This window comes from Thamnophis elegans, chromosome 9 (genome assembly GCF_009769535.1).
Source record: "Thamnophis elegans isolate rThaEle1 chromosome 9, rThaEle1.pri, whole genome shotgun sequence".
Taxonomy (NCBI): Eukaryota; Metazoa; Chordata; class Lepidosauria; order Squamata; family Colubridae; genus Thamnophis; species Thamnophis elegans.
The window spans coordinates 58,699,685-58,713,829 of NC_045549.1; the positions used below are offsets into that span (position 1 = coordinate 58,699,685).

A 14,145-nucleotide genomic window follows, 5' to 3' on the forward strand; every position below is an offset into this window, starting at 1 on the left:
GTTGAGAGACATAGTTGGGCCTTGCTTAGAGCATCCATTGGCCTTAATGCAGCCATAGACCAGTGGTGGGTTTCAAAAAATTTTCGAACCTACTCTGTGGGTGTGGCCTCCTTTGTGGGAGTGGCTTGCTGGCCATGTGACCTGGTGGGAGTGGCTTGCCGGCCATGTGTTTTCTTTCTTTCTTTCTTTTTATTTCTTCCTTTCTCTCTCTCTCTCCTTCCTTTTGTCTCTCTGTCCCTTTTTCCTTTTTTTCTTTCATCTCTCACTTTTTCTTTTCTTTTTTTCTTTCTTCCTTTCTTTCTCTTTCTCTCTCTGTGTGAGTCTGTCTGTCTGTCTGTGTGTGAGTGGTGGGTTTCAAAATTTTTTGGAACCTCTTCTGTAGGTGTGGCCTGCTTTCTGGTGGAACCTCTTCTAACCGGTTTGGTAGATTTGACGAACCGGTTCTACCGAACTGGTGCAAACTGGTAGGAACCCACCTCTGCCATAGACACATTTATTAACCTTTATATAGTATTTAATATGTCATTGCATGAATTATTGTATATTGTCTCTTTTTGCACATAAGCTGTATTTCTTATTATAAGAACAAAAATAAATCATTTTTAGTTTGATTATGCAAATCAATTCATAATTGTATAGATTTGTACAACTGTCCACTAAAACTACGGTATATTAATTATAGAAAAATAATTTTGTCTAATTATACCATCATAACAATTACTCATTTATATAACCCCTTTAATCAAAGAAACAATTGTTATAAATCATGACTAATAAGAGGTCATCATTATCCCCACATCACAATTATCATCTGCAAGGTGAATGGTAAGTTGATTCCAACCAACATGTTTTTTTTGTTAATGCTCACCTTAAAGGGACAAATAAAGTTGAAATCTTCTGGACAATAAGTTCTTCCCAGAAGAAGAAAAATAAAGATGTTTGCCCTCAGTGTGTCCCCTTGCTGCAAACAATCTTTTGCTGCTCTATTGATATTAGTGAGCATTAGGTAAAAGGCTTTCCCCACTTTTTATAGTTAAGGATATAATTAAAGTTATTATCAGAAGCATTTGAGATCACTAGAAAGCTCGTAACATATCGAGTCTAGTGTTATAGGTTCTGCTTGTTATTATAAAATACCATGGGATTCCATTTCCATTAATATTTTTCTTTTTCTTTTTCAGTGACAGATATAAAGTATTTGTTGATTTATTCAATCTTTCCACTTACTTGGTGCCAAGAAGCTGGATCCCAAAACTGAATCCAACACTTCATAAATTCCTTTACACCGCAGAATATTGTGATAGTTCATACTTCAGCAGTGATGATTCAGATTAACAGCTTTCCTTAGACAAGTATTACAAACCCCACACTTTTGATATATTGAGCTCTAGTTTGATAATGGTGATGGTGGGATAAAAGCGTGGAAGTCAACACACCTAGAGGCACTGGTTTTTTTAAAAAGTATACTGTGTAGATTAATTGTATGTATGTATGTATGTATTTATGCACAATATACAGTAACATAGATTTTAATATATATATTTGAATTAAGTAATTATATAAATATGTAGAAATAACCAACTCAATTTTAAGCTTTACTTTTATCAGTTTTACCTCATTCATTAGGATGAACCAAGATGTTTCTGATTGTTGCATTAAGTTTGTAATAAATATATGATTTTAGGTTTATTGCAGTTAAATTATGTCTTCAAATTTCCTTATGAAAGTTTGCTCCTGAAAAGAGTTTTAAAAAGTTGGAATGGAGAGAGGAAGAAAATTGCACTATATATTAAAAAACCTGAAGAAACCAGAGATTTATATAAAATTTGCAAGAACATGTTATGCACATATTGGAAAATGGAAGAAGTTTTTAATAAATGTTTTTGAAGCAAACTTCATTTTTTTAAAATAAAGAAATGAGAACTAATGTTATCAGGAGAAACAGAAAATTTGAAGGGAAATGAGATACTTAAGAATTATGAGATATACATTAAAAATGATAGGTCAAAATGAATGGGTGCTTAATGGACGGAATACAAAGTATGTGACCAGTTTAAAAAACGTTGAAGTAGTCTTTATCAGATGGTTGATGGAATTGACTGGCCTTCCTTTCAGATAAATTAGCTGATCTGCAATTATGATAAATTTCCATGTATTTCTTTCTGTTATTATGAACCAAAGTAGAAAACCATAGTGGGAGCAGTTTTTGAAGTTCAAATGCAAAGAAAGTAAGAGTTTTTTTAAAAATGTATCTTTATTATTAAACATATCCGATAATATTGACATGACTATACAAAAAGTGTTTCTTATGACCTTTTGAGACATTTAATTAAAACTTATTAAACTGTTAGAAATATTTCAACTGTGATCAACTATTAATTGCAAACACTTCAAAATTATCTACCATATTTTTCAGAGTATGGCACACCTTTTTTCCTAAAAAAAAGAGGCTGGAAATCTGGGTGTGTCTTATACACTGAATACAGCATTTTTTGCCTCCTGAAACCCCGCCCCCTTCACCAAAATGGCCGTGCAGAGTCTGTAGGTGGCTTTCAGAGAGCTCCTGGGGGCTGGGGAGGGCAGAAATAAGTGAAGAATGGGTTGTTTTTAGCTCAATTTTGCACCCCCAGCCCCCAGGAGTACTTACAGAGAACTATAAGCCTCCTAAAGAGTAAGCATGCAATTTTTTTGACAAAAAAATGGGCCCGTTTTTGTGAAAAATGGGCCATGTTTTGCTCATTTTTTGGGGAGCCCCACCCCCCAGGGGCACTCTGCAGGCCCCCTCAAGGCTATTCATGCCTTTTTTGGGGGGAAAAACCAGGCCCATTTTTGTGAAAAAAATTTCAGAAAATGGACCGTTTTTGGGAGTTTTGCAGAGTGCAAAAACTTTTTTTTAAATTTGCCTCTTCAAAACCTTGGTGTGTCATGCTCCGAAAAATATGGTATATATGTATAAAAGACTTCCATCCCCTACTATTATCCAAATTGGCAATTCCAATTATTGCAGGATTCTATTCAATTTGAATCAAATTCATAAATGGAGAAGCAAAAACTACACAGAAATATGCTTCTAATCCCAAATGGTTTTCCAGTATAATATAAAAGATAAAAAAGGGATAAACTGTGAAATCAACAACTACTTTTGAGAAGCTGGCTGGAAGATTGTTCTCAGATCCAAGGATTGGTGTTATCTGAACCTCAACAGTCCTTTTTTAATTCTATATTATAAACTAGTGGCTGCAATATTTGCCACAAATCCTCAGAAGCTAATTCATACAGATACAGCAGAAACTGAATCAGCAATACCTAGAGAGAAGAAACAAAGTTACCATTTAAATTTTAGAAAATATATTATTTCTTTTAAATTTAAAAAGTATTTTGACTTTTCTTAATCTAAGTCAGTGTTTCTCAACCTTGGCAACTTTAAGTCCTGTGGACTTCAACTCCCAGAATCCCCCTGGCTGGGGGATTCTGGGAGTTGAAGTCCGCAGGACTTAAAGTCGCCAAGGTTGAGAAACACTGATCTAAGTAGTTAACAGAATAACAATAGAACATCTATAAAATATAACACAAAACATAAATGTCTATATCAAAGTAAAGTTTTCCAGTGTACAAAATACTATCTGAAAATTCAAACTGTAACAAAAGACTGTTACAGTAGGTGTTGTGTAGGGAATCATTCACATTTAAATTCAATACAAATAACCAATTTTGTTGTATTTAAATACAATGACAATGATGATTATACTATTATACTAAATCCAAACTTACCACAAATATTAGAACCCATTTTAACATGAGCATAGCCGTTTATTCCCCATGTACGTCCCCAGGAGTTCCGTACAATCCAATAGGGAATGACACCTGTAAAATGATTTTGTTAAGTATCTAAGTATTTCTCTTTAAAAATAAAAAGGGAATCTGGTTTCTTAGGAAGCCAAATTGCCATCATGTCAGTTTGGAAATGCACTTGCACCATTGTAAAACATTGTGCCAACCTCTCTCATTAAATGACCTCATTTTGGGTGCTTGAGAAACTTACATATTTACAACTGGTTGCCAAATGCCCAGCAATCATGTGATTGCCATTTGCAATTTTCTCTGCTGGCTTTCCCAGAAAGGCAACTGGGAAGCCAGAAGGGAAGGTTGCAAGTGTAGAGAACATCAGATATAAGGTCTATGTCTTCAGCTTGTCACGGAATTTCCCCTCCCTTCCACTCAGGAAGTGTGCATGTTAGAAAAACAAACTACAAATCTGGTAAAAATACTAGTAAACATAAACATTTGGAGCCTTTCAGAATGTTGCTGTTTGCTAGCATTTTTCTTTTCTCTGGACTTTCTGGGCCTTTCAGAAGGAAGGGGAAAATGCTAGCAAATGGCAACTTTCTGAAAGGTTTCCAAGGCTGGTGTCCACTAAATGTTTCACCAGTTATAAGTTCTGTTTCTTCCCTAATCCTGGAGGAATGGACCTCAAATCTGACAAAAACACTCGTGATCATTAGTGGATCACCTTAGCGGAGCAGGGAGAGGGCACATCCCTTGGCATTTAGTTATCACAATTGGATCATTAAGCGGACCAGGCTAGTGTCATTATGCAAAGCAGTCACATGGCCAGAGGTGGTATTCAGCAGGTTCTGACCAGTTCTGGAGAACTGGTAGCGGAAATTTTGTGTATTTCAGAGAACCGGTAAATACCACCTCTGACTGGCCCCATCTATTCTCTGCCTCCTGAGTTGCAGCTGATCGGGAGGAAATGGGAATTTTGCAGTATCCTTCCCCTGGAGTGGGGTGGGAATGGAGATTTTCCAGTATTCTTCCCCTGCCACGCTCACCAAGCCACGCCCACAAACAGTAGTAAACGAATTTGAATCCCACCACTGCACATGGCATGCCACTTAACCACTTTGCTGAAGTCTGCTATTTCAGGTCCAATTCCAATTGTAAGTGGAGGTCTGGCTGTATGAACAAATGCAGTATAGGTATCTGTATCCAAGTACAGACTTTATAATTATAAAAACTGGAACGATGGATTTAAAATGAGAAATTAAGCTTGTAATATAATTTCAGGTATAATAAGCCAATTTATATATATATTGATACAGTCAAGGAACCTATGCAAGGCCTTCTCATAAATAAATAGCCAACATAAAACTATTTTGCACTGAAGTAAATAACAAAATAAACAAATGAAAGTTTACCTGTTCTATCAAAACCAGTTACAACCACAGCGTGATTTTGTTTCCCACTAGAACAATGATGTTGTATGATACCACCAAGATAATCTTGCCAGCTAAGAGCATCTACAACTACTGACAAAGGACCCCATTTAATCAGCATCTTCATCATTTCATCTTCATGTTTGCTGCAAGACACAGAAATAATGATATATAGTTAGAATGCAATACTCAAAACACCACTCTGATATAAAACAGTTCTGGTCAATCTATATCAAGAAGCTGACCATTCCTGTGTCTATTCAGAAACTGGAGTAACTTGTGCCAGTGAATTTATATTAGGAAATATTTACTATCACTGTACCAATAATTAAATAAAAATGTTATTCAAATGAAGCAAAGAACATGGGAAATGTATAATCAACTCTGTAAATTTAATTCAAATGCAGAACACCTCAATGCAATGGACCAGGTAGAGCGAGTGTCCCATTAAAGGCAAATATTTGACTTTAAATGAAAATTTAACTTGGATGGACTGATTCATTGAATAGGCTTTTTCCATTATTTGGTGATGAAGTCAAAAGTTGTTTACTGTAGGGGTCCCTAACCCACAGTCCATGGACTGGCACCGGTCCACGGCATGCCAGAAATCGGGCTGCACAAACAAGCAAAGTCCCATCCGCAGGATGCAGGCAACACATAAAATCATGCCCACTCTGGTCCATGGAAACTTCTCTCTACACAAAACCAGTCCTTTGTGTCAAAAAGGTTGGAGGCCACTGATTTACTGTATCCAAAGTCTGCTGAATTGGGTGGGAGAGGAGCAAGGGGAATTTTGTTAAATCAAGGCAGTGTCAGCGTTCCAAATACCATGTAGAATCAAATCAGAATCGAAGGCAAAACTATGCTTAAAGTTCCAATTTAATAAAGCAGGCATGTTGGCACATAGCTGTGGGATCCCAACTCTGGAAGTTACATCAGAATCCCACCCAGTTAAAAGTTCATGATCATGTCCCCCCACCCACAACCCATCACATGGTCCAATCTCCTTCTTCTACGCTGGCGTCCATGCCCAGCTTCTTCCGGTCAGGTGTACTGGTGTGGAGACAAAGGATGGCCTTGACTTCTAGCAAAGAATGAAAAACAATACATTCCAAAATCCTACTCCTTCTAATCCCCCCTCCCATTGACTATACTTAAAGAAACAGCATAATGAAATAAGAGAAAGTGTGGCAGGCCAAAATTCTAAAAGGAATATAAATGCAGGCCTGACAGGCAGTTTGTAAACACATACTTAATAGAGTTTAGTTCCCAGTCCCAACCCAATCCCAATCCAATCTATCTGGTTTCACCTGTCAGTTGAATCATTTGTTGAAAAGGTGCATGGAATAGATTATTCTATATTAGGCTACTCTATGTCTATCTAGCAGTTGCATCTACCATTTTCATATATAGCAGTCCTTGACTTTCAACCACAATTGAGCCCAAAATTTCTGTAAGTGAGACAGTTGATAAGTGAGTTTTGCCCCATTTTATGAGCTTTCTTGCCACAGTTGTTAAGTGAATCATTGAAGTTCTTACGTTAGTAACATGGTTGTTAAGGGAACTTGGCTTCCCCATTGACTTTGCCAGGTTACGAAAAGTGACCACATGATCCAGAACACCGCAACCGTCATAAATACATGCCACTTGCTAAGCATCTGAATTTTGATCATGTGATCATGGAGATTCTGCAATGGTCGTGAATGGGGAAAATGGTCAAGAGTCTTTTTTTTTCATTTCTGTTGTAATTTTGAATGGTTACCAAACAAACTGTTGTAAGTTGAATACTACCTAGTTATAAAAAAGAGGAACTGAATTGTTAGATCTGACTTTTCTGCTTTCCTTGCCTGAACAGAACTGCTTGTTAAAACATGTATCTAGTACTATTTAGTTTTAAAACATACTGGTTTGAACAAGCAAAAGAAAATGAATAGTTTTCATTTATGTACTGGCATTAGTAAATATTAGTTAATTATTTATACAGATTTATGAATAAATATTGGATTTCAACTATTTGCAAACATTTGAGATTTTCTTTTTTATTCTGATTGTTCTGATGAGTTATATAAACTGAAACAGCTTTGTTGTTTTCAGTATCACTATTTATTCTGGCCACATGGGAAAAGAGTCAGTACATTGCAAACAGTACCTATTTCTTTTTATGGACAATTGGGTAAAAACATATAACATGTATCTGTCTCCTCACAGATTGACCTGGTTTGAAAAAGATGCCCTTTACCACATATTTTAAAAGCCATTCTGCTTTGTCATCAATAGTGTGTTACATTAAAAGCAGAAAAGTATTATGCTTTTTGCCACATGTATGATGGATAAATTTATTGTGTCTGGAGACTCAAGAAATTTATTTAAAATTCTAAAAAGGAAGAGAGGGACAGAATCCAAACTACTATTAAATTTATTGAGAACTATGAAGTAGCTATCATTTCAAGAATATTTGTTAAGTTTTTACTGTGTTGATGACATCCACTCATTGTTAAGCTGTTTATACATTTGAATACAGACAAAGGATGCAGACAATCTAAGCATAGATATAGAGGTAATCCTTGTCTTCTGATCACAATTGAGCCCAGAATTTTAACAGTAAGTTGTTATTGCAGGTTAAGCACGTCACATTACCTAACTTGATTTTATGACCATTTTTACAATAATCATAGAGTGAATCACAAACCACATGGTTATTGAATTACTTTTAAACAGTATAAATGGCCCATCTCTTCATCCAGTGGATCCAACATATTCAGGAGCGTTTTTTGCCATTTTCTAAAACAGCAAAGCATTGCAAATCATGATTACATGACTGTGAGATAGTGCAACTAGTCATAAATATGAGCTGGCTGCCAAGCACCACTGTGATGTGACTGCAGGGGGTAGATGCGACAATCATAACTTCAAGGACTGATCATATCTGCTTTTCTGAAGTCTGCCATAATTTCAATTGCTTGTTAACCAACTGAACTATCTGTTTTATATACCAATTCCCTATATAGCAATAGGGAATTGGTATATATAGCAATTCCCTATTGCTATAGAACCAATTTTTGAACATAACTCCAATTGTCCCTCATCACACAGATCAGATGAAGCTGTGACATCTGGAAGGTGGATGCTTCTCTACCTTAAGCCAGTCAAGGGAAAAAAACATAAACATAATCATTAAGTATTACCTTAGATCATATGCAACATAATCTGTTACTGAGATTCCAAAATCAGAACGTCTGAAGTAATGGCACAATCCTGCATGAGCTTTAAACGGATACTTCGAATCTCTCACCAGTTTCACGTGTGTCTTCGGGGGAAAAATCAATGATTCATAATTAAATATCAATATATTTATGCTTTCCAAAGATATCTTTGATGGGTTCTATGCAAGAGGGCTAAATAATATTCTAGTCAAACAAGCATGAAATTTTCTTGTATTGTATACTATGAAGAGAAAGAGATCAGGAATCTAAAACTGTTGTCAAACCTATTTCTAAAGGGATTTGTGCAAAATATTTGAAGAACATATGTAATTAACAATATAAATATCAATATATTTATGCTTTCCAAAGTTATCTTTGATGGGTTCTATGCAAGAGGGCTAAGTAATAGTCTAGTCAAACAAGCATGACATTTCTTTTTCTTGTATTGCATACTATGAAGAGAAAGAGATCAGGAATTTAAAACTGTTCTCAATCCTATTTCTAAAGGGATTTGTGGAAAATATTTGAAGAACATATGTAATTAACAATATAAATATCAATATATTTATGCTTTCCAAAGTTATCTTGGATGGGTTCTATGCAAGAGGGCTAAATAATAGTCTAGTCAAAGAAGCATGACATTCCTTTTTCTTGTATTGCATACTATGAAGAGAAAGAGATCAGGAATTTAAAACTGTTCTCAATCCTATTTCTAAAGGGATTTGTGGAAAATATTTGAAGAACATATGTAATTAACGCCTGGTCAATATAGCCATTTCAAGCCAATCCACTAGCTTGAAAAATCAATATAGCAGTGGAGGGTAATTTTTGCATTAGTATGACATCAACCAAAGCTATTTTTTAAAATAATTATAAGATTTGTCTTCTCTTAACTTATCAATAGAGATTTTAAATAAATACCTCATTTAACCAACTCAGCGCACTAATAGTTGAACCCCCATTGCAACCATAATTATTATATGAACAATCGATGACTTGCTGTACACTGAGTTCTTCCAGAGTGTTTCTTTTAATTGCATAAGCAGATTCTATTCCACTAACAACACTGAAAGCCCAGCAGGCACCACACTGAAAGAAGAAAAAAAATTCCCATGGGTATTATTCTTTGACTAACAGTTTAAGAAAGCATGTTTAGGAATAGGAATAGGAAAGTTTATTTATAGGCCGCCCTTTTCCCTGGGGGGACTCAGGGCGGCTTACAATCCATGGGGAGGGGAACACAAACAGTAAGACATATAACAGTACATAATTAAAAATAAAACACAACATTCATCATTCGGGTGGGGACGGATTAATCTAACCCCAGGCCTGACGGGATAGCCAGATCTTAAGGGCTGTGCGGAAGGTCTGGAGGGTGGTGAGGGTACGGATCTCCACGGGGAGATCGTTCCACAGGGTCGGAGCTACTACCGAGAAGGCTCTCCTCCCCGTAGTCGCCAGTCGACACTGACTGGCAGATGGGATTCGGAGGAGGCCTAATGTGTGTGATCGAATTGGTCGCAAGGAGGTGATTGGCAGGAGGCGGTCTCTCAAGTACCCAGATCCACTACCATGAAGGGCTTTATAGGTGGTAAGTAGCACCTTGAAGCGCACCCGGAGATCAACAGGTAGCCAGCGCAGCTCGCGGAGGATACGTGTTATGTGGGTGAACCGAGGTGCACCCACAATTGCTCGCGCAGCCGCATTCTGGACTAGCTGAAGTCACTGGATGCTCTTCAAGGGCAGCCCCATGTAGAGCACGTTGCAGTATTCCAGCCTTGAGGTTTACTATACATATTATGTTATCTCACTGCACTATCTATGATTTTTTATGTATAACGTTTACATATAGTTTACATATAATATTCAATCTATTTTTCAAGAAAACCCCTTTTGATTCCTTTCAGAGAGGTGGACAGATATTGGTTGGTTTTGTTTTAAGTGCAGACATTTTTTCTAAGTACTTTCAGACTGTTGCAATATAATTTTTAAAAACCTAGTCTCTAGTCTGGCATAGAGTTTACTCAAGTCACTTTGAGCCCATCATGATCATTCATCTATCTTATGTCACAGGTGTTGAAAGAAATGTCCTTTTGGGTTCAGCTCCAAGTGGGGAAGAAGACACTGGAGACATGGAGGCTGCTTGGAAAGATGGTTTATTGGTGGACAGGGCCACATGGCTTGAGCCCTGAACAGAAAAGGTGGTCACATGGTTCAATGTTGGTGAAGAAGAAGAGAGAAGGGCTGAGGAAGGGGCTTGCTAGGCTTTTTATACCCTGTTTAGTCCCACCTCTCTGTTTCCTGTTCCTGTGTAAGAAATGTATTCTGACTGGTTGTCAGACTCCCATGGTGCCAGGCAGGGGGCTACTCTCTAGGCTGTGATGAGTCCAGGTATAGATGAATTCTCAGATGCCATGTGGAGAGTTGAGTAATATCCCTTCCCCCTACAGCTGCAGTGAGGAGAAGTCTTTATTATGTAAAGTGGGCTAGCCTGGCCATCTTAATGGCCCATTAGCTGGGGATGGGCAGAAAGCTATAGGCAACTATTCTGTCTTTTAAAACATGTTTCTTTTCACATCCAGAGAAATATTCTGCCTTTTCAATATTTCCTAGGATATTTCATTTTTCTGGGAGAGGGCTGGATGATAACTTCCCACACAGGTTTGTGGTAAAGATTAAATGAGAATGAGGGAAAGAACTCTGTACACTGTCTTTAGCTCCCAAGTAATAAATTAAATATAAATTACCCTAAGTAAAAGCTGCACCATGCAAATCTAAGGCATAATGCATTACAACACTAAGTTTAAAAGAATGCAGAAATATTTTTCCTTATAACTTGTGGCTCCTGTAATTACAGCGTAAGGCTGCCATAGAATTAAAATATGTTATGGCCAAAACTATTAACACTGAGATTAAATAAAAAGAAATAGACAGTTTACCTGTCTTTGGTTTTTCACTTCTGTAACAACATTCTTGTCCCGCCAATCAAACTTTGGTGGCAAGGGTGAGTCTGTTCCTTGTAATGCAACTTGAGGTACATATCTGGGAACTTTAGAAGACCTACTTTGTAGGTAAATAGCTTTAATATAAAAAACAATTCATTTATTTTGACTTTACCACAACTGCAATCAGTACAGATATTTTGTTTTGAAAGTAAACACTTAATACATTTTAATTTAATACTAATACAGGTCATTTTTGCAGCAGTAATGATCCAACAGTGTTCAAAGCACGCTCTTTGCGTTTTTGAAACTTCTTAAGGATAATATCAAATTCTGAGAATGCATTCATCTAGGATTAAGGGGTACCACCGGCAAAAAGCAAATTTGGTAATATGTTATGTACCTTTAAATTCTTCAGCAGACAAGTGAGAAAACTGATTTATTCCGTACAAAGCAGTAATATTGTCACCGAAGGATAATGAATTCCAATGCTTAATCCTCTTAATACTTTCCTGGGAAAATAAATAGACCATAAATAGACTTCAAACCCCCTCCACTAAGCGAACCAGGCAAAAGGAAGAGGGTGCTCGGGGACCCAAATTTAAAAGAGCAGCATCGCAAGCTGGGGAATCGGCGAAAAAAAAACAACAGAAGAGGAAGCTGAAAAGCGGAGCCTCCCAACTGAGCCTGCGCACGAAAAAAGGGTGGCGGGTAGATTACCCACGACGGGGGATGGAAGGAGCTTTTTCGTGCTTTCGTACCTACCCGCAAGGCGCTTTCTTTCTTCCACTCGCTGCCCTTGGGATTGCGAAAGGGGAGGGAGAGATTTGCCGGTGCAAATTCGGAGCGGGAGCCATCCCCAAGAAAGGGAAGCAGGATTAAGAGCGCGCACGGCCATCGGATCATGAGAGCGCGTCGGATTTCCCTTTCGCTTTGCCTGGCCCCTCCTCCTCCCGCTTAAGCGTAGAGGTCCGGCGAGGTTTTGTCCGGTTTGGCTGGAGTAACCCTTTGTAATTAATCACCTTTGCTACTTGAATATTTGCAAAAAGTACAAAAGTGCCAAAAGATAAGGAACAAGCAAAAGAGACAGATACATACTACGGTACACCCAGACATAAATTAAAAACAAAACAAAAACGAAGCACTAAACCTTTACCACGTACTAATCATCTTTCCTTTTTAAAAGTGTGTTTAAACTTTAATGCCTTCTAGACAATATGGACTTCTGGCAATGTCTGGACTAGTCCCTGCAGTTTTCTCAGCAAAGGGTTTTGGAAGTGGCCTGCCGTTGCCTGCTTCCTAGTGTAGGAAGTTATCACCCAGCCCTCTCCCAGAAAAATGAAATATCCTAGGAAATATTGAAAAGGCAGAATATTTCTCTGGATGCTAAAAGGAAGAAACATGTTTTAAAAGACAGAATAGCTGCCTGCAGCTTCCTGCCCGTCCCCCTTTGTCAATGAGCCATTAAAGCCTGAGCTAGTACACTTTACATAATAAAGAGTTCTCCCCTTCAGCTCCAGAGTGATGAGATTAAGGCATGATAATATTGGCCCTTTACACAACTCACCACATGGCATCTGAGAACTCAACCAAACCTGGATTCAAAACAGCCTAGAGAGTTACCCCTGCATGGCCCCATGGGAGTCTGACAACCAATCAGAATACAAGCTGAAGATCAAAGGCCAGAGAGGGTATAAAACCAGGGACTCAGCTTCTCTTCCTCCCTTTTTCCTTCCCTTCTCTTCACCAACATTGAAGCGTGTGATCACCTTTTCTGTTCAGGACTCAAGCCATGCGGTCCTGTCCACCATTAAAACCATCTTTCCAAGCAGCTTCCATGTCTCCAGTGTCTTTTTCCCCACTTGGAGCCGAACCCAGAAGGACATTTCTTCCAATACTAGGGCTGAGAGAAAATGACTTTTATTTATGTGTGTATGTGTGTTTTGTTACTGCCACGCGGAGTTGGTTCGTATTTAGCGCGTGATTTTGATCCTGGAGACTTTCTTAGTAGTCACATGCTCCTTATCCATATTCTCCTTAGTTTGCTACTAGTCCCTTGTATAAACAGTTTGGGGAATTTTGATGACATCTTTAGGAAGAAGATTGAAGCGAAAAATAGAATTGAGAAGCTCTACTTTCTCCACATCCCATGACGATCCTATCACCTCCAAGCACTCAGTTTACCCTTTCCTTTTCTCCCCTCCTGCAACTAACCATTATATTGTTTTTAGTATATAAACCTAAGATTATTTTGTGGGCTATCCATTTAAAAGTTTTTTTAAAACATTTATGCAAAAGCGAGCAAATTATGGGTATTCTTTCTTAGTGATTACTCTTAGTGCAACTGAAAGTTTCCTATGCATACACATTGGTTTTCTAAACTGCTCCCTATTTTTATCAGGAGCGGTGGTGGTGAGCGGTAAGGGAAGTGAGCACTGTGATGAGGGATGGCCAGCCTCCCTTGCCACTGCAACCTCACCTTCCATGTGGAGCCTCTGCCGGCCGGGCATCTCCCATTTTGTCCCATGCATGGCACACTTGCTGTTGCGTGCTTGCCAGGGTGCTTCCTCCTCTTTGCGAGCCGCCTTGCAAAATGTCAGAAAATTCCCCATTTTGCAAGGCGGCTCTCAAAGAGAAAGAAGTGGGCGTGATACTTCTTCAGAGGAGCCGATGCAGGAGGGGAGTTCAACGGTTCCACCACAAATCCGCGAAGCCCTTCTGCGCGGAGACATAAGCGCGAAGACTAATTCACGCCGTTCTAAGCGCTAAGGAAAATCGCGGAGG

At 38.2% G+C, this 14,145-nt stretch overlaps 2 protein-coding genes across 2 annotated transcripts in view; one reads left to right on the forward strand and one right to left on the reverse strand.

The window, feature by feature from the left end:
- TDO2 (tryptophan 2,3-dioxygenase) overlaps positions 1-2,283 on the forward strand; it is a 24,084-nt gene extending 21,801 nt beyond the window's left edge. The window contains exon 12 of the mRNA XM_032223629.1: positions 1,182-2,283. Coding sequence (XP_032079520.1) covers positions 1,182-1,335 — 154 coding nt within the window. The 3' untranslated portion in view covers positions 1,336-2,283. The remainder of the gene's footprint in view (positions 1-1,181) is intronic.
- Positions 2,284-2,876: 593 nt separating this feature from the next.
- CTSO (cathepsin O) lies at positions 2,877-12,310 on the reverse strand. The gene is made up of 8 exons (XM_032224526.1): positions 12,127-12,310; positions 11,765-11,873; positions 11,359-11,498; positions 9,341-9,508; positions 8,402-8,523; positions 5,199-5,362; positions 3,772-3,864; positions 2,877-3,306 (listed from the first exon to the last, which is right to left on the reverse strand). Exons 1-8 carry the CDS (start codon positions 12,265-12,267, stop codon positions 3,272-3,274), a joined length of 972 nt encoding a protein of 323 aa, XP_032080417.1. The 5' UTR covers positions 12,268-12,310; the 3' UTR covers positions 2,877-3,271.
- Between the last annotated feature and the right edge of the window lie 1,835 nt (positions 12,311-14,145).